This window comes from Macadamia integrifolia, chromosome 14 (genome assembly GCF_013358625.1).
Source record: "Macadamia integrifolia cultivar HAES 741 chromosome 14, SCU_Mint_v3, whole genome shotgun sequence".
In the NCBI taxonomy this organism is placed as follows: Eukaryota; Viridiplantae; Streptophyta; class Magnoliopsida; order Proteales; family Proteaceae; genus Macadamia; species Macadamia integrifolia.
In genome coordinates, this window is record NC_056570.1 from 1,621,652 (window position 1) to 1,642,273 (window position 20,622).

At 37.4% G+C, this 20,622-nt stretch overlaps 2 protein-coding genes across 3 annotated transcripts; both read left to right on the forward strand.

The window, feature by feature from the left end:
* Nucleotides 1-909: 909 nt before the first annotated feature.
* Nucleotides 910-8,061, forward strand: LOC122060939. 2 transcript variants are annotated; one of them, XM_042624051.1, is made up of 7 exons: nucleotides 910-1,580; nucleotides 4,041-4,118; nucleotides 4,795-4,829; nucleotides 4,913-4,968; nucleotides 5,709-5,810; nucleotides 5,968-6,056; nucleotides 7,705-8,061. In XM_042624051.1, the coding sequence occupies exons 1-6, from the start codon at nucleotides 1,158-1,160 to the stop codon at nucleotides 6,024-6,026; spliced, it is 753 nt and encodes a 250-aa protein (XP_042479985.1). In that variant the 5' UTR covers nucleotides 910-1,157; the 3' UTR covers nucleotides 6,027-6,056; nucleotides 7,705-8,061. The 2 variants fall into 2 exon arrangements, with proteins under 2 accessions (XP_042479985.1, XP_042479986.1); XM_042624052.1 differs by having other exon boundaries at nucleotides 7,708-8,061.
* A 9,579-nt stretch (nucleotides 8,062-17,640) lies between these two features.
* LOC122060902 (aluminum-activated malate transporter 10-like) lies at nucleotides 17,641-20,535 on the forward strand. Its single transcript, XM_042624010.1, has 6 exons — nucleotides 17,641-18,112; nucleotides 18,199-18,339; nucleotides 18,450-18,722; nucleotides 19,075-19,199; nucleotides 19,302-19,445; nucleotides 19,614-20,535. The coding sequence occupies exons 1-6, from the start codon at nucleotides 17,770-17,772 to the stop codon at nucleotides 20,079-20,081; spliced, it is 1,494 nt and encodes a 497-aa protein (XP_042479944.1). The 5' UTR covers nucleotides 17,641-17,769; the 3' UTR covers nucleotides 20,082-20,535.
* Nucleotides 20,536-20,622: the final 87 nt, after the last annotated feature.

A 20,622-nucleotide genomic window follows, 5' to 3' on the forward strand; every position in this document is an offset into this window, starting at 1 on the left:
AAGTTTATCTCCGTGTTGTGGTGTTCTCCTCCATCTTTTGCTATGCTTCAATAATTAGTTCTGATACCACTTATTGAGGACTTGGGTAGAATGCATCTTCAAAAGCTACTTGTTGCAGAGAGGGTGCCCAAGTACCTATAAGTCTTCACATCGAGCTACCCACTTATGATGTAGGATTATTACTTCTACCATCCGCGTGAAACCCCAATAGATAGGTTTTTGGGAGTGATCCTTCCTAGGGGATATGCACCCTCTTATAACTACCTTTTTCGCCCTATAAAAGATTAATATAGTTTTCCCCTTCTGCGGGTTTGCAACAGGAAAAAAAAAAAAAAAAAAATCAACTGTGACTTTTCAAGTCACTGATTATTATCCCCATTCAGTCAACTTGTTGATCATAAAAACATTTGTTTATTTGATTTGTGAGGAAGATTCTTTACAAAACCTATTCAAAAAACCTCATTCATGTTAATGCCCTTGCATGAGTGCTCTCATTGGCCCCACGCTAGTGTAGAAGCCATATAACTAAGCAACGCTCTCTTACCCTATATTGTGATAGGGTAAGAGAATACTACTTTCAGGCGAAGGTACATGCCAGCAGATGCAGCTAGTGAGAAGGCATGCACAAACATCTTCAGCATAGGACAATATTGTCTTCTTACACCTGCAATATCTTGGCACAAGTACAAGCTAGAAGGTAGCGTTGTTTTTTACGTTATTGTATTCTGTAAACGTTGAATTCATTGTACATGTTGATTGGTAGCATCAGATAAGATCATCAGAGGTGAGGCTCCTGATATCTGACTAGATGGATGCTTAAGAATAAAGATGTGTTGTTTGATTCTGATCCAACGGTCTTAGGCCGTTGTCACGGTGTATAAACCGAAACCTCTTGGGGTTGGCAAAATAGAAAACCTCTCAATGTATGGATGATAATTATGTGATACGATACCCATCCGTTTTTTGTTCTCCAGAAGTTACAAGTCAGATACTACTCTACCTTCTAGCATCCAAGGGATTTCTGATAGAAGGAACCTAGAGCATGAAATCTCTGGATATCAATTGCTCTCTGTCTGCATACCCAGGTGCGATGAATCTTGTGTAACCCATCACAAAAATCTCTGTTCCAACTGAACTTCCCAATCATACAGTTTGCCATGACAAGCCTTCAGATTCCTTTAAACGTCTCTGCATACAGAAGCTTGTGCGACGATCTGGGCACGAGGAGGATATGCTTTCGGTTTAAATTCCTTCAACGCATCAACTGTTATTCCCTTTCAAGAAGAAGGATTGATAGGTTTCATGGCAAAGAATTCAAGCTTAGGGCTGTTGCTGGAAGAATGTTTTGCTTTATAGGTTCCAATGGAAGGGAAAGTATTTTTAGGAGAGAGGAGAGGCAGAAAAAGAGGGTTGTATTGGCTAGAGTTAATCAGGGTTCCGGATTTAATGGTGGAGGTGGTGGAGGAGATGACGGCAACACTGCAAGGATTTTGGGCAACCTTGCTTTGGCTATTGGTTTAACTTATCTTTCAATGACTGGGCAGCTTGGTTGGGTTTTGGATGCAATTGTTTCGATTTGGGTAAGACTTTCCCTCTTCATTTTTCGTATAAGAACTTAGCTTTGTACTGTTCTGTACTCGAGTGAGGAGGGCTTGTGAAGTCCTCACGTCCTTTGTTGTATTAAGGTTCCTGTAATTTTCTGACTTCTATTTTGCTAAACTAATTCAATTGTGTAATGAAGTACTAAGTGCGTTTTACATTTTACTCTAAGCTAATTTGGGTACCCTAGTTGATAGCTACACAAGTGGCTTTTCCTTCTTCTATTACATCTGTAATGAGAGTAAATATAGCATTGCACTTTCTTCAGTCCTTGAGCTTTTCAACATATCATGCAAAAGTGAATGTCCTTATGTGTGGAAACAGATGAGTACTTATTGGCAGAGTGCTAAATTGTGTATTCCCTAATTTGTTGCAATTTCTTCTCATGCTTTGTAGTTCTGTATTTTCATATGTAGTTGGTTAATTAACGTAAACTTAAAGTATTAGCCATTATTTAATGTTAGGCTAAGTCATAAAGGACTCAATCCCAGAACAGAATCACTAAGATCTTAAATCTAGAATATGAAATCAATATTACAGCAACTAACAAAACTTCAAAACAGTACTTAAACTACGTAGAAAGGCTATACAATGATGACCATATCACTGCCTAAATATGCACAGCAGTAGCAGCCCAAACAGCCAATCAGCTACGGCCAGATTAGTTTGAAATTGAGAAAATCAATCAATGAACAAGAACCACAGTAAGGGGATATATTACCATGAATGTAGGTTAACATGGGAGGATCTAAAATCGAAAAGAACAGCCTGAGTTGATGGTTGGATTAGAAGGTAGGTTAAATCTTGATTTACACCAGATTTTGAGAGATTTCTAAGAACTCAACGAGCAGACCTCAGATGGCCCCCAAGATGCTGGTCTAGTGGCCTTCCTGAATGGTCCAACTAAATTCCAAAAGATGGGCTTCAGATGGTATACTAACAGGGAGATTTGGGGACTTGAGTTGCTGCCCAGAATTCTCAATACAGCAGGATTGCAGGTGTTTCTATGGTGTGTCAGATCAGCAGCAAGCAACAGCAGTTTTTGAGTCTTCAAAGGCCTCCCAAATGGTGACAAATAGGCTTAATAATACTCAGAAAATTCAAAGAAACAAAAAGGTGGAAGAGGGAGAATCAAATGGAGAAGAAGGGGAAAAAGGGGAGATAAATGGGACAAGCCTCTCTCCCACTCATAGGTCTCTCACCTCACTGCATCACACAGCCATAGTTTATGAACAACTTTTATTTTATTTATTTATTTTTTTTTAAAAGCTCAAATCATGTGGTAGGTTCCCCTCAGCTTGTATTTATAATAAATAATAACAGGTTACAAAAATAGAAACTTAGTCCATATGTGGACTGCTTGGTGACTAAATAACTAAGCCCGTTAGATTTACAAGGAAGATAGAAACCTATTGAAATAGAAATTCTACCCTAATAATTGTCAAAAGAAAAACACAAAATTAGAAACTAAAGACATAAAAGGTCTTCTTGGAGTCCCAACAAGGCAGCAGTTTTCTTGGTTTATCTCTCATGCAAGCTGGTTCCATGGGATCCACCAAGATCTTCCAAAAGCCTTCTGCCGCAAGGATTTAATAAGCCAAGATCTCCATTCTGGGCCCTACGACATCTGATAAGAATCTGCGAAATATCTCATACACATGCTGCTGGTCGATATCTCCAAAATAGGCTGCTCGATTAGTGATAAGTTAGGACCAAACAGGCTGGATAGATAGCCCCAATTTGTGGCTTGTAACCAGATTGGAGCACCAACACCAATCAAGGCCTTGGTGAAAGAAAAAAAAAAACAGTCGTACCGAATGCATGAGGCTTCCGCCATTGCAGGGTCTAGGGAGGGTCATAATATACGCCACCTTACCCACTCTTCGCAGAGCGGAGGTCTCTTGACTTGGTCTACGTCATTATTTCTATGCCTTTTGATGATATTTGTTGTATCAATCTTTAGGATACTTTATACTTAGAAGTGTCATAGATATACTGATTCACATATCCTTTATCTATACTTTCAGAGGAAATTGAGATATAAGGTGCAGCTGGTAGATATCCTAGAATTTAATCATAAATATGAGAGATATAATGCTAATAGAATCAAATGTGAAACATAGACAGTTTAAACCATAGAAATACAAGGAAGCGTACATGTTTGGATCTTGAAAAATATAATGGGGTTTTTTTTTTTTTTTTTTTTTAAGAAATCACCATAATGACTAATAAAGGCCTTCCCAATGTACATTGAAGATTAACTGTAGGATGACTGTACTAGAACATATTAATGGGGATTTTGTTGTTGAAACCAATGTCTTAATTTTCATTGGTATCAGAAAATCATTTTGAATGTTTAGTTGAAGACAGATTTCATTTAGATCTTTGGATTGCAACCCTTTTCTTCTCTTTTGTTTGACTAAGATGCTTTTCATGAATAGCTACTTGCAGTGCTTCTACCAATTGTGGGGTTAGGTGCTTTTCTCTGGTGGGCAGGGCGAGATATAGTTCAAGACAGTGTAAGGACTTTTTCACATATGATTCTTCTTTTGTTATTTAAATATTTTTATGGTTCAAGACCTTAGGATGCATGAAAATAAGTGGACTACACCAGATAAATAGAATTTGGGATTCTTTAATTCATTTTAGTGGAAGCCATATATTTTGTTGCATTTTTTTCCACATGGCAGGTTGAGATTAAGTTGGACTCTCTTTGAAATGAACTTCATATCTTAAGAATTTTCCTTTTCATTCTCTTATATTGCTTTTATTTCCTTGACAACGTCATAAATTTTACAAATTTTTAGCATCTAATCTCTCTACATGACTTTCATATTTTTATTGCTTAGACCAAAATGGACCCTCAAATTGGATAGTGAAAACATCCAATTACTGTTATGAATGGTAGGAGCAGGGACCTGAAGCCTGATTTAAAGGTTTAATTCAGATACTGAAAGGCTGAACTGAGGCTAATGGTCCAACCTAGTTTCTATGCATTTTTACTTGTTTATGCCTCATGGTTGCAATGTTGCATGAAAGGATTCATTTTCTTATTGGTAACAAGAAACTGAATATGGGGGTATCATGTAATATCTTGCATAGCATCGTTGAGGTTTATTACTTTTGAGTAATCTTTGTGGTTTTTTTTGCGTTGATTGATTGTTTTTAATTGATGTGTATGGTGTGTGTACGCAGTGCCCCAACTGTGGAAATGATTTTCAGATTTTTAAGTAAGCTTTGTTCAAAATCTTTGTGATACTAAGCCTGACACCCCTCTTTGGATTTATTAAATTTGTAATACCATCTTGTGCAGATCTTCTTTGAAGGATGGTCTGCAGCTCTGCCCCTTCTGTAGCCAACCATTTTCAGGTGACTTTTTTTTTTTTCAGCTAATTCTGAGGTTTATGTTCTCTTTTTGAGCAGAATACTTGTATTCCCCTCTTTCTTGTAATTAGTTCAGCCATTGGCATCATACTATAAATCTTCTTTCTGGAGTGCTGCTTCTGATTCCTCACTCCCTTGTAGACCTCCCAAATTCCAAAACCCCTTTGCCCTTATTCTATCTACGACTGGCTTTCAAGCAGTCCCCTTTAATTTTATTTTAATTTAAATATTATACATAGTTGTCAAGTTGCAATCTATCTGCCTACCAAACATTCCCAAATAAAGATCACCCTACCATTGTCGATGAGAGGGAAAAGCTCATAAGAAGATGCTGAATGAAAGAAAAGTTAAAAGGTAGAAAAAGAGTTTGGAAGATTCAATTTGCTATGTTTGATTGTTCATCATTTCTCAGCAGGAGGGTGGTGCTTCTGTTTTTAGACCTTCATTTCACCCCTGACTCTCTAAAACACAGCCATCTTGTGTACACAAGATTTATATGTTCATAGAAAACATTGTGATTATCCGAAGATAAACTCTAGATCTATATCTCAGCGTATCTGGGAGTGAGCTTATTTGCCTTCGAATTTATGGTTCCTTTCAATTTCAGAACCTCTGTGATTGTAGTTTCAATTACATTTTTGTCTTTGAACAATTTATTAAATTATCAATAATGAAGAATTGTTTCCCGCTAATCTGATTTCTATGCTAATCTGTTTGAATCCCAGTGGAAGGCAATGAGTTTGTAAGGGAACCTACTAGGTTCTCTTCCAATCAATCTACGACTTTTGGACAAGCATTCAGTGGTTTCTCTCCCCGCTCAAAGACAGGTAATTTCAATTGAATATGCTAGTTATCAAAAAAGAAAAAACTTAATTTTATTCCCTTTCCACCCCTGCACTTTTTGAATCCTAGGGTAAGTGTTTGGGCAACCTGGAATTTCATACCTCCTTCCTCTGATGTCCTGTTCATGATTTGTGCACACAGAAAATGGTTCTTCTGTAACAGTTGTTGATGTTGAAGCTGAAGTGAAGGATGTGGACTGATGGTTTATCGGTCATGCACGTTAGAACCTGGTAGGCTGTTGGGAATTCTCGTCTTTCACCTTAATAGTCCCTTACTCCACTAGTGAAATGTGGTAGCGTCTATTTTTTTCCCCTTATGAGATTAAGTGATGTCCAACTTTTCCATATTGGGAAAACATGTCATACATGCATTGGGGTGAGTGGTAGAAAAAATGTTGTTGTTTAGGTTATGAACTATTTGGGATCTTAGTTCACTATTTTGTCTAGATCTGTGCAAAAAGCATGCTGAAGTAGGAATTTCAGGTCACCAACCATCAAAACATAGATGATGTTGTGTCTTTCTTATATTGTCAATTCTTATACTTAAATGAATTCATGATACTGTCGAATTGTTGTCTACCATTTTGCTTACTCGTCTATTTTTTGCATTTCATTCTGTAAATCAATTTATTTACGTCACTGTCCAGGAATATTTTAAATTTCATAGTGTTATTTGTGTTTTATGCTGAAGGAAGTTTAAGTTCTATCTGTATGCATCATTGGTGCACTTGAGGTTGCCATAGATGTAGACATGCTCTGCACATGGACTAACATAGTTGTCAAGACGTCACTTGGGTATCCAGGTGGCTTTGCCTGGACAGGCGCCTAGGCACCTTGTGTCGCCTTCAATTTTTCTCGCCTCGACTGCGTTTTAGTTCACCTAGTCGCCGTGACAACTGTGTGGACTACAATTCTTTCTTTCTACCGGCTCCTTCTGGAAATAGAACTTGCTATTGATGGGTCACTTGATATATCTGATCCAGAAAATCTTGAAAACTGAATCAGTCGTAACATCCAATATATTTTTGTTTATATGAATAGCTGGAAAAGGTGTATAGGTATGGTACCAAACTAGATTTTACAGTTTAATGGTTATATTTATTAGATGGAATATTATGAGACTCCTTAGTTGGAACTCATTTAATTGTGCACTCTCGATCCTGCTATTTCCATGTTTATGGAGTACGGACATGTTGTCCACAGATATGCTGCATTCTGTAAAACTTTCTGGATAGAAGTGTCCTATATCATGTTGGCACAAATATCAGGGTGATAGCTGGGCAACAGTAATTAGTTTGCACCCTCTTCTCCAGATGTAATTAATTGAATTAATAAAATGTTTTCTTGGCCATTCGCTTGTAAACTGCCAGAGTCTTGCAGGATAGAATTACTTAGCGGCTTTTAAAACAGGCTTTATTTCTTTTATATTCAATTTTTAGTTTTTCCCTAGCATATTTAAAATTTTGTTGGTTTTTGACAATTTCCTCTTATCTATTGAGGTTACTTTCATTTTTACCAACCAGCCTGACCCTAAAAATAAAGGGGAAAGAAATCCTCGTCACTTTAATGATCTAACATATATGACTTTAGTGGATATAATGGACAATACCAAATGCAATAATTCAAAAGGATTTCCCTTGAATTGGAAATGCTACAATATGATATTTAATGAAATATTCTTAACATTATCGAGTCAATTTGATGCTTGGTCACACTTTCGTACATGCAATTATGAACAATTTTATATTATTTTTCTTCTCCCTAAGTAATTCAGGTAGTTATCGAAGCTTATCTGCTTGTTTTGGTTTCCAAGAATGTTTGATCTTTTCTGATTGATCTGAGGCTGTATTTTTTTTTTTTTTTTTGGCTTTTTTTCCAGTAGATATGCTGGTGTTTGGTGATTCCTCAACCTGATTATGTCGAAAGACCATTGGTAATTACCAAGGATGCGCATGAAACTTTTGTGCTACCAATGTCAATATTCAACAACCTTTTGGTGTTGGACTCTTACTACTGTAGTGAAAGAAAGATGAATTAAATATGGAAATGTGAATGCTCAGAAGCTAGGCTTTGTTTTCACCACAGCTTTGTACATTATCTGTTCATAGAGTTTCTGATTTGTTGCTTATAGCCTGGAGTGTTGGGTCTCTGTTGTTCTTTCAGGAATATAGGGATAGAATATTGTAACGAAGTACCATCTTGGCTTGATTATTATAAAACGTTTTGAGTTAAAGCATTTGTGTGGTTGTTAGTGGAGCTGGCTCTGAACAATGAACTGAAATGTGGTTCGTCACTTGGCTGATTTTTTAATTTTTTTGGTAGAGGTCACTTGGCTGATTTGTGATTTGTAAAATTAGGTTACTCCCATCGGATTTCTGGTGATTCTTACCCACACCTCGTTCCCCACAAAAATACTATGTCTAGACAGGTATGCCTAGAGAGTATTCTGGAGGAGCATGGTTGATTTTTCCATGTTGAAAGGTGATCTGGTGATTTGACCACTGGATATGTAAGGAAATGGTATGTATTTATAACTGTTTCGAACTTGCAAGGGGAATTAAAGGGTAAAGAAGTGAAACTAACATCGTCGGACTGTATCACTGAATTGAAATCATTTCATATTTTGTTATTTTCCTTTGTATTCAAATCTCTTCGGTTTAAAAATGTCACACTCAGTCTCCAATAAACTAAGGTATGCGGATTATATTCTCAAACCTAGTTAGTTAACCTCCACCTGGATCATAGAAATAGTCACTTTCCTCACAAATGTTACAAGATAAGCACTACAAATTGGACATACAATCATACACATGGTAATACTACTAGTGATTTTCTACAATGATACTTACAATTATACATGCCTAATTGTAAACAACCCACATATATTCAATAATTACATCATACATTAAACTTAAGTTTAAATAAATCACAAATAAGAAGAGGCATTCGTCCGCATCCTAGTGTCTCACAGACATAGCCTCATAGCCGTTGTCGAAATTCAGTTCCGCTTCAGCGTGAGTTTCACCATCTAAAAACAGTAATCCACATGGGTGATTTACACTAGCTCAGTGTGGGGTAAACAAAGAAACATACACATCTAAGCAAGCAAGCAAGCATACACCCATCCGTGATGCAGTAAATACAATGCATGTTCAACTATACACAATATATGATGCAATAGTGCTCAATCACATGATTCTATTTTCATTACACTAATTACCCTAATTACTAAGTTTGTATTTGAGTCATAGTGCTATAAGCAATGTAGATGGTATCCCCTCTCCAATACGTCGGGTTCAATGATACAAGCTAGTTGCCAGTAGGAGTGAGACAGTCTCGGAAAGAACCTCGGTACCTCAGCCAACCCTTAAGTAGTAACCCAACAGTTATATGTACAATACTTCGAATCGCGCTGTGCGACAGCCATGCGTTTAATACGTCATACAATGTTGTGCCCGCCTTGGATATAGTACATCATAACCCCATGCATAGTGGTCTCTTTAGACCTACCATCGATTGTGATTAGCCAATGTCTCACCCCTATTGGCAAGGGGTTATAACATTGGGGTTATGATCCAAGCTCAATGCAATTCTAGGTGCATACACGTGGAGGGGATTGGGGCCACTCCCGCGGGCCGCTGTGCCATCGCGTCCTCCCTCGAAAACACACAGGGGCCTATTTCGTGGGGCTATCTGCCTCGGATATCTACGAAGAATAAAAAATATGAACGTTTGGAGTCGCCACTTAGGGTTAGGGCCTAGGACCCAAGATTTGGGCCCAATCCGTCAGGATGGACTCGAGATTGACTCGGTCCAGTCTAGAGATTAGGGTAAGTGCTAGATTATGAAGTTGGGAAGGTGTAGGGGTGTCAACCGGTCGGGCCGGTTCGGTTTCGGTCGGGCTTAATCGGGCTTGAAGACTTTCAAAGGCTACATCGTGTCCGCCCATTTAACTAATCGGGCTTAGTTATTGAGGGCATGGTACACTTTATATTCGGTCGGTCGGTCTCGGGTTATAATCGGGCCACCTTAATCGGGCTTTAGTCGGGCCTTAACCGGGCTACGGACATGTTTAATGTTAAATGGGCTTTAACCGGTTTTTAAACGGGCCCTCTTTAAAATGTGCTATTATATTCCGGCCCACTCATGCAAGCCCAAAAAAATGACAATAAATCAATAAATGATACCAAATATAACCATTATTTAAAATGTGAACATGTCTTTACTTTTTAGTTTTTATTCTTTAATTTGGGGGGTAAAATAGGTATTCTACAATCATTAAAGGGTCGGGCCAAGTCGGTGCACAATAGGCCGGTCTCGGTCTGGCGTTATTCGGTCGGTCTCGGTCGGGCGCCCGACGGTTCAAGTAGCAAAACCGAGACCGACCATTTATAAACGGGCCGGGCTCAAGCCCGACACGTTTAATAAACGGTCCGGGTCGGGCCGGTCTATAAACGGTCGGTCCCGATCGGTTTAGCTGGTTCGGGTCACAAATTGACACCCCTAGGAAGGTGTTGGGCACCCACTTCACCCAGTTGAACCGATCTTCCTATTAGATGCTGGTTTTCGAATGCTCCCCCTTCGTATGTCCTAACCTGACATGCATGACTATGCTACTAATATACGATACTATACACATGTTGTATTTAATGTAAGATCTACATTATGGCTAATCTATTAGAAAATATACTTGACTTTGACCATTGTTCTGGGTCAAGAGGGGACAGTCCCCGACTGATGCTTTAGCGGTTGTCGTGAGGATCCCTGGCTCAGATGGGACTAACCTTGGCTACTTGCTCCTCTCCTTCAGGGAATCTAGGCCTTCAATAGCTCTTCAAGATCCCCGATGCTCCTCGAGGGTGGGAGGTGGAGGAATTTCCTCACCCCGCTCTTCCTTAATTCCTTCTCTCTTCTCTCTCTTTTCTCTCTTTTCTCTCTCTTCGTGCCTTCCTCTGTTTAATAGGGAGACACTATTTATAGGTGTCAACACCTCCCTCTTACGGGTCTCCCAGAATTTTTCACGAGCCTGCCATTTCTCCCATGGGTCCATCAATTTTTCTTTCCAAAAGTGAATTTTTCATGTTTTAAATGCACCAAACCTTACTTTTTTATTTGAAATTGATGTGTCCGTCAAAACATTGGCGGACTCGTCCAAAAAACTTTCCTAAAAAGGCATTTTAATAAAGAAAAATGATTTTTTTCCATTCTCTCATTTTTTTTCCTTCCTTTTTTGGCAAGGAGTTGGCGGGTCCATGGGTTTTTTGGCGGGCCTATAAGAAATTTTGCGGGCCCGAGAGGAATCTGGGTCCAATTCGACCGATTGATCCCAGTTCTGACTTTCAGGAGTGATTTCGGGAGATCCAGTGGTCCGATTTTCACGTGCGATATATCGTTGGAATCGTCTTTCTAAGAACTTTCCAATGTTGTGGGTTTATAGGGGTGTCAACTGGTCGGGCCGGTTCGGTTTCGGTCGGGCTTAATCGGGCTTGAAGACTTTCAAACGCTACACCGTGTCCGCCCATTTAACTAATCGGGCTTAGTTATTGAGGGCATGGTACACTTTATATTCGGTCGGTCGGTCTCGGGTTATAATCCGGCTACCTTAATCGGGCTTTAGTCGGGTCTTAATCCGGGCTACGGACATGTTTAATGTTAAATGGGCTTTAACCGGTTTTTAAACGGGCCCTCTTTAAAATGTGCTATTATATTCCGGCCCACTCATGCAAGCCCAAAAAAATGACAATAAATCAATAAATGATGCCAAATGTAACCATTATTTAAAATGTGAACATGTCTTTACTTTTTAGTTTTTATTCTTTAATTTGGGGGGTAAAATAGGTATTTTACAATCATTAAAGGGTCGGGCCAAGTCGGTGTACAATAGGTCGGTCTCGGTCGGGCGTCCGACGGTCCAAGTAGCAAAACGGAGACCGACCATTTATAAACGGGCCAGGCTCAAGCCCGACACGTTTAATAAACGGTCCGGCCCAGGCCGATCTATAAACGGTCGGTCCCGATCGATTTAGTCGGGTCGGGCCACTAATTGACACCCCTGCTTTTATAGTACTAGTGACTCCTTTTTGTTGTACTAGTGAACGCCAAGTCATTTACACAAACAGCACACAAAAACACGTTGAACTTCACATGAAAAGTGGATTTAGCATGTGACAATTTTCATGATGATATTATTAATTAATAAACTTGGTTATACTGTAGGGAATTTTTTTTATTTCTTTTGGGATAATATATTGTAAGGATCTAAAAGGTCCTAGAGTTGGTCAATATTGCAAGATTATTCTCAACATAGTTGACTTTTAAGAGCTAACAAAATATTGGACTCTTTTCTTCAGCCCTTCTTCAATCATATACATCACACTTCGTTATCGTTCCACTCCTTCATGAAGAAGGTTCATTAGAGCAAGCTGCACTTTCCAGGGTTGATAGTCATGTCGATTCTAGTACGGGCACACTAATGCATTCCAACCTTTTTTGTTAGCTTTGTTGCCTTCGTTTGCATATAAGGAATATTATTCATTTCCTAAGAATTGAACAAATCTAGGCCCCTACTGATGTCGAAGGTGGGTGTCCCCTACTCGCTAGTTTTCTTGATTAATCTATTTTTTTCGTTTTTTTTTTTCTTATCTTTAATAATATTTTGATTTTAAAAAAAAAAAAATCTTCTATTTAACACCTCTATCATGAAGCCTCTTAATTTCTAAATTTCATTGGAGGAAGTTTCTTGCCATCTTAGACAATGAGTTTAATCATTAAACTCCCATCTCCTATTGCATGTGGTCAAAACTAATTTTTTTCCCAATCTAATCCAATAGTCTAACGTGTCTTAAGAGATTCTCTCTTCATTGTGGGGTGAAGAGAAACTTGATCAATGTGCGAATGATAACTTATAATCTCCATAGAACTAACACATCCATTCGTGCACACAAGCATCCAGAAAACTATGCTCCATGCACGTTCATGTACTATAATGGGATGCCATATAAACCACTTTAACTAGCTTACTAAATAAATTTCCAAACCCAACTATCAAGGTTTATCAGATTTGTTTTTTTTTGGTAAAAGGCTTATCAGTTTGAAGCCATACAAAAGGAGAGGTATACTTGCCTGCGAAGAATATTCTGTAATATAAGTGGCCCAAGATAATGAAAAACACACTAAAAACTTCAAGGTTAAGTGGAGAATAGGAGCCCCACGCATTATACCTTATATTTGTAATCAGTTTTCAGTTCCCACAGATGAGATACCAAAGAGATCTTCATTGCATATTTTTCAAATTTATTATTTAAAGAATGGGACGTGTAATTAGGTCTTTAGTCTCAAACTTAAAGATCTAAGCTAGAGGTTTTAGGGTTAAAAAATATAATAAGAACCCTATGAGGAAGATGGGTTTTTTTAAGGAGAAGATATATATAGTGGTGTATACTGTTTAAATGAGAGATAAGCTGGCCTTTGTTGGGTGCACACACGAATACAGAAACCCTTTTGATAAATGATAGTTGAGATGGCTTTTCAAATCATGGCTGTGGAAAATGTTATCTTTTGTGAGATAAGTGCTCTTCTTTCCAGTTATATCAACATTAATTAACCAAACTAGTACTACATTCCTGTACTTTGATGATACCCACTTCTAAGAAAGCTGGGAAATTTACTTAAAAGCTTTAAAACGAAATTACTGATGAGTCATGACCTAATTTTAGCTCTCAGACAATACGACACGTGGGGGGGGGGAGAGAGAGAGAGAGAGAGAGAGAGAGAGAGAGGAGTTAATATATAATTTTGAATAAAGAAAGAGAAGGGATTGAATTAAATAGAAATGCAGTCTTAACCTAGCTAATTAAACAAATGGGATAAGCTACTTTTGCAAAGTAACCTTTCCAAGGTGATGCAAGAACACTTAATGGATGTCAATTTCACATGCCAGACCACAATGGGCTTTCCACTTAGAGGAACAACCCACTAGAGAAGGGTCTAAAATTAGGTCATCTCCTCCATCAGGTGTTTTACTCTTTAATGTTATGTACAAAAAATTCATATAATATGATATTTTTTATTCTTAATTAGAGAAAATATCTTAGACATTTGTTTAACAATTTTTTTTTTTTTTAAGGTAAAATCAAATTTATTGTAAAGAAGGGGGAAAAGATATATACAAAACAACAGAAGGCAGGCCTAAATGCATCTCATGGACAGATCCCACAAGAACAAGGACACCCAACCCTCTAGATGAGAATCAAATGGAGTTATAGTCTCCACAACCAAAACTAGGAAAGAATTCCTCACGACCCCATGACCTAGACCATCCCCACAACCAAAACTAAGATGGATTCCCTCAAGACCCCACGACTTAATAGGACATCGATCCCCACAATGAAAACTAGGAAGGAATTCGTCATGACCTCATGATCTAGGGTCCTAGACCATCCCCACAACCAAAACTTGGAAGGAATTTTTGGAATTTCTTAATATGAGACCATCCCCACAACCAAAGTTAGGAAGGAATTCGTTTAACAAAGTAGTTATGATTTTTACTAACAAAAACATATATCCAGTGGCCATTTATTATGATTTTTGACTAACAAAAAGCACATTCAATGGCCGCCAGTACACAACCAAAAATTACATGAATTTCTACTAAGCTAAGGTGCCAAGTCTCCAAAAAAAAAAACTAGCTTAGGTTAGCTTCTGTTTTGCCCTTTTGTTTAATTTTACTCCTCTAATTCATCCACTGACTTTGAATGGTAACCTTATCTTCCTCATGGCAATTATAGAATTTCCTGTGCTAGATTGGCTTTGGGTACTTCTGGGTCCCTTTTCTTTGTAAAAGATAATAAATCTTGGCCATTAAATTGATGAATCACCAATGCTTATCTGAAGAAACTAATAAATTTGAGGGAAGGCAACTTGATTTCTTTTCCTTATCCAAAAGAGAGAGAAAGATAAGAAAGACAAATTAAAAACAAAAAAAGACCAGCTTTTCCCATGCAAGGGACCAACAGGACCCCAAAAACTGTATATAATTAACTAAAACCTCCTTAATGCTAATGACGTTGCTGAAAGTGGATCTTCTTCTTGTTAGGTCACATTATCTCAACTTCTTGTCCCATGAGAGAGAGAGAGAGAGAATTTTAATGGAGATGACGACAATAATTAATAATAGAAGAGGAAGTTCCAGCCCTATCGTATGTATACTCAAGAGTGACTCAAAGTATCACATCTTTCTTTGTCACATATTTTCTAATCATATTTATACAGTAGTAACTTGATAACTGAAAAATGTAAACATCACAGGCCGAAATAATTAGGTTGGGTTTGGGAGATTAGACAAAGACCAGTGGCCCTTGACAAATTCTCTGATTCATGCTTCGTTCCATTAAAACCAAGAAAAGCTTCCCATCTCCAATTGAGACCACTCGCCGGATCTCATCCACTTTCAAATTCGTGTAAAAGTTGGTAATTCTACTTCTTAATTATGGAATAATAAGTTCCACAGCTCTGGGAGAGAATTCCATTTCGGAAGTTTTTTCTATCTCTACATCTGTTTCTTCCTCACTTTGCCCCCTTTCTTCCGTTTTTGAGGTTTCTTTCAGTTTCTTAGTGACAATATGCCTAAATAGTAGATATATGTGATAAATAAGAGAATACTAAAGATTCGAGCCATAGAATTTCTCAATTCTAATACAAGGTCCTTCTTAATCGATAAGTAATTAGATCTGATAAATGATTTTGGCATATTCCAGAATAATACAATCCAACCCATTTCATGAATAAAATGTGATCAATTAACCCATTAACAAAACTACTTGTTACAAACAAGATCTTGTTGTTACATCGAAACTAGAACTTGGTCATTTTCTTAGTTCATTCCTAGTGCAATTTTGAAAAATTATGGCCCTAATAGCTTGTTTATTGAAATTGTAATTAAAATAGGTTTTTCACTGACATGCTTACATTTTGAGAAGCAAGGGGTACTAAGGTTACGTACATTTGCCCCTCCCAAACCTGTAATAGTAGAAGCTTCATGCATTGGGGTGCTATTTTTTTTTTTTTTCCTAGTTTGTTCGATCCCTCTTTTAAACTCGTAGAGTATAAAAGAAATCTTAATAAACTCAAAAATCTAGAAATAATTCAATTAATTTCATTGAATAAAGTATGTAAGTATAATTTTGATACCTCAAAATTTTAATTAATATATTTTTTTTCTTTGTCTAACTGTTCTTCGAAATTTATATCAAGCTATAATAATTTGGGAACATGTAAAACCCTTTTCTTACAATTATAATATCTAGATAATTTATAGGGACTCTAATATTTACTTATTTTTGGACATTTTTCATACATGGTTCATTTAAGAACCCTTCCCACATGGCTCTCAAAATCTGCAATCATATTTTCAACATCACCTTTGACTCATCGTGTAAGTTAGTTATGTGGAAAGGAATTACTCAATGTGTTATAATCAATGGATCAATATTAGTCAAGATTTTGATAGTTATATTGTGGATGAGTTGACGATGGATGCTGAGTCAAGACCATGTTATCATTTTCGTTAGTTCGTAGGTTAAGACCCTATTGATAGCCATGTCAAAGGTGGGGTCTCTTTCTGCTTTTTTCTGATTTATGTTGTTCTTGTCCTCATGATTTTTTAATAATTTTATCTTTTTAGTGAAAAAGAGATTTTGACAGTTAAGTGAAAGATCTAATACATAATGAACCATATATATAAATCCTGTCTATCCAACATGTAAAATAACCACAATAATCATATATTGGTTTATTTTGATTTGATGGTCTTATAATTTATATCAATTAAATGGTGAGTTATACAGTGGAGAATCAAGATAAACCATAACTTTGATTTATAGACTATTATATTGGTTATAATTTGAGTAATCAAGATCAGCTATCCTTGTGGCTGAAAAATGGTGGATTATTTAGGGAAGATTTCTAAATGGCCGTACGTGTAAAAGATATTTCCTCTATTTGAAATTAATCCATTAAATTAATTCCGTAACTAAGAATAAGAGGTCACGTTTCATGCATCAATGTTTAGCAAATAACAAAGGGGCAACCCTTCTTAAATGATTCTAAAATGTGGCAGTTGAGTTTGTGGCCAAAAATGTCCATGAGTTATTTTTGACCATCTTCTTCTCTCACTAGAGAATGTATTCGTTGTTCTCACTAGAGAATGTATTAGTTGTTCGTACGATCACCTGATCATATGGATGAGCATACAACACATGTCCTACTTCTTATCATTACATAGGTGAAGATGGGTATATTTGGAAGCAAAAGGGAGAGATGTTGAATGCTCATTCATATGACCAGATGATTGTACGAGCAACAGATCCAATCTCCCCTCACTATGTCCTTAATCTTTCTTCAAATGAACCCACATTTGTTTATTTTCTTTATTTTTTTTTTTTGGGGGGTGGGGGATGGGGGAGGGGGGTGGGGGGAGAGGGGGGCTAATGGTACCCGTGGGGGACATGCTTCAAAAGTACAATAGACCCGGAGAGAGGGACCGGAATATTAAATCCAGTATTTTCATGAGTTGCAGTAGTAGAATCATCTAAGACAATTAAGCTTTACCTTCCTAATTATTTAAACAAATTGTTTCTTTACGTGACCGTACTTTTAAGTACCAATTGTTTGTTCTTGTTCATTTTTAATTACTTTTTAAAAAGCAAGCCAATGCAGCCAACTCCCACCCATTTATATATAAACATCCACCCAACATTAAGGACACAAGAGGAGCCCTTCCACTACATTGGCATGTGAGTTTGAGGTCTTCCATATACCCATCTTCCTGCAGCTTTCCTTCCTTGAGCAGTTCATCTGGTCGGCGCATATCCTATCCATCTTCCCAGGCCTTCATCACTTGAGGTTTGATTAATAATCATTTGTTGGAAGTGGCTCTAAGTGAAAGATGGTTAATGGGATGGAAGCTTCAGGTGGGTTACAATGGAGGGTAAGGATGACCAATGGATCATCATCTGAGCTGCTAGTTCCAGAATCTGGTCCTATCCACAGAACCTGGCTAGGGCTCTTGGGTTTGCTTGTTGAGTTTACATCAAAATTTAGGAAGTTCTTCAAGAAAGCTTGGGCTTTAGGGGTTGATGATCCTAAGAAAGTCATCCATTGTTTAAAAGTAGGGATGGCTCTCACTATAGTCTCACTCTTCTACTATATGAGACCTTTGTATGAAGGTGTTGGAGGAAATGCTATTTGGGCAGTCATGACAGTTGTGGTAGTCTTTGAATACTCAGTGGGTAAGCATCCAAGTCCCTTAAATGATTTGTTGCAGAAGCTAGTGTCCTCTCTTAATTAATTTCTATGTTTAATTGATTTGTTGCAGGAGCTACACTAAGTAAAAGCTTAAACAGAATAACTGGAACTGTCGTTGCTGGATCACTAGCTATAGGTGTCCACTGGATTGCTAGCCAGTCTGGAGAGAGGTTTGAGCCTGTAATTCTTGGATCTTCAGTCTTCCTTTTAGGTTTGTGACATTTCATTAATGAACTACACAATAAGCTTTCATTTATATATTGAGACACACCTACATGACCTAAAAATTAACTATCCTTTCTTTCTTTGTTTTTCTCTCAGCTTCAGCTGCAACTTTCTCTAGATTTATTCCAACAATAAAAGCAAGATTCGATTATGGTGCTATGATCTTTATCCTCACTTTCAGCTTGGTTTCGGTATCGGGTTTTCGTGTTGAAAAATTGTTTCAGATGGCACACACAAGACTGTCCACCATTGCCATAGGAACCTCTTTGTGCATGCTCATCAGCATGCTTGTTTGTCCCATTTGGGCTGGGGAAGAGCTTCACCTCCTCATCACTCGTAATATGGAAAAACTTGCCAATTCCTTAGATGGTAAGTCTCTTAACAACAACACTACTTATTGGGTTCATGGCAAGGCTCAAGAACTCGTATTTCGATCTCATTTTGACTGAAACAGTGCATTTTTGTGATCAAAACTATGCTAATTTTGGTTTTGCCAACTGTTTTTGTCTCTGAGCATGTCAAAACTCGCGAAATTTGAACCATAATTCATAGCACAATAACCACAGTAAAAAACTATACACTGTGACATTGATTATGTTAGTAATAGAATTTGAGAAGGAAACAATGTATAAGATAGTTGAAATGCACATGATATACAGTCCTATATATATATATATATATATATATATATTGATATCTTATCCTTTAACATGAAATTTAGGTTGTGTCACTGAGTACTTCAAGGAGATGAACAGTGATGGCGATGTCGAAAATGAGGATAAAGACAATAAAAGCTTATTAGGATACAAATGTGTGTTAAATTCAAAAGGAGCAGAAGACACTTTTGTAAGTAATTTAACTAATGAATTTACAAGTCTTGCCTATCTTCTTTCCTAAAATTTAATTTCCTTAATTCATATATCACTTATGAGTTATTACTTTTTATAGGCCAATTTTGCTAGATGGGAACCTGCTCATGGTCAATTCAACTTTTCTCATCCATGGAACCAATACCTCAAAATTGGAGCATCATTGAGAACATGTGCCTGCTGCATGGAAGCTCTTAATGGTTGCATTAATTCAGAAGTTCAGGTAATTAACAGTTCTTACAAACCCTATTGAGCACTACAAGTCTTCATTCTTTACTTTTCCACGTCGGATGTGTGAGTAGCCTGATGTGAAGACATATAGGTACTTAGGCACACTCTCCTTAACATTTACAACTCTAATAATTGTTTTGGATTTGTTTCCAAACTACAGGCGCCTGACTTTGTAAAAAGGTTTCTCAGTAATGCCTGCATAGTATTGAGCTCCCACTCTTCAAGGGTCTTGAAAGAATTGGCCATTACAATCACCACAGCCACAAGAAGATCTACTCAAATAGATTTATCAGTTGAAGATATGAAAGATGCAGTACAAGAGCTTCAAAAAACTTTAACATCCCTTCCTAGCCTACTCACTCCACCACCATCACCATTCCCAGAAGCACCTGAGGAAGAGAAGAAAGAACCCATTTCAACACCCACCATAGTCCCTCTAATGGAGGTTGTTCCTCTTGTCACAGTAGCTTCATTATTGATTGAAATAGTGACTAAGATTGAAGGAGTGGTTGAAGCAGTGAATGAATTACAAAACTTAGCAGATTTCAAGCCTGATGAGACTGAAAAACTCAAGCCTACCTCAGATTACCAAGATCAACAAACCATGAAAGCTCTTCAACAAGTTTGAGTTTGTAGATTATTAATTTAGACAAGAACAGCAGCTCCTCCACAGGCAAAGAAGGAATTAAAAAGAGGGTATTTTCACTTTCTTTATCTGTAAACAGGTCTTCTTGCCCTTTTGGAACTGATCATGATGAACCATCCTACAAGTTTTTAATTGTTGAGATGTGTCGGTCACATTCAAGTTTGAAGATTCCTTAATTAATCAATAACAAGGCAATGTTTCACATGAACAAGTTGGTCCAAAGTTGTTTAGGGTTTATTAGAAATTCACAGCTGAAGAGGTACGTACCAGATTGAATATTGGTAGTGCTTGTTCTTGGTGTATTGCATTACACTATGCACCGCACCCAACTCTATATTGCGTTCCACTGTGGAACAAGTGTATTAATTTGTAATAAACTGTGATTTCGGGTTAGATACTGCAATGGAACACTCTATTGATTTGTATTAAAGTATGATATCTGCTTCAAACTCCTCTAATGGAAGTTTTTCCTCTCCATCAATCATTGATATCACTTTTTTTTTTTTTTTTTTTTTTTTTTTTT

What these genes read in the sequence shown, in the direction of transcription:
- LOC122060939 (XM_042624051.1), top strand. Translation starts at nt 1,158, where the DNA reads ATGACAAGCCTTCAGATTCCTTTAAACGTCTCTGCATACAGAAGCTTG. An exon ending in ATGCAATTGTTTCGATTTGG is followed by an intron (nt 1,581 to 4,040) that starts GTAAGACTTTCC and finishes TTTCATGAATAG; the next exon opens with CTACTTGCAGTGCTTCTACC. An exon ending in CTGTAGCCAACCATTTTCAG is followed by an intron (nt 4,969 to 5,708) that starts GTGACTTTTTTT and finishes TTTGAATCCCAG; the next exon opens with TGGAAGGCAATGAGTTTGTA.
- LOC122060902 (XM_042624010.1), top strand. Translation starts at nt 17,770, where the DNA reads ATGGTTAATGGGATGGAAGCTTCAGGTGGGTTACAATGGAGGGTAAGG. An exon ending in AGTCTTTGAATACTCAGTGG is followed by an intron (nt 18,113 to 18,198) that starts GTAAGCATCCAA and finishes GATTTGTTGCAG; the next exon opens with GAGCTACACTAAGTAAAAGC. An exon ending in AAGGAGCAGAAGACACTTTT is followed by an intron (nt 19,200 to 19,301) that starts GTAAGTAATTTA and finishes TACTTTTTATAG; the next exon opens with GCCAATTTTGCTAGATGGGA.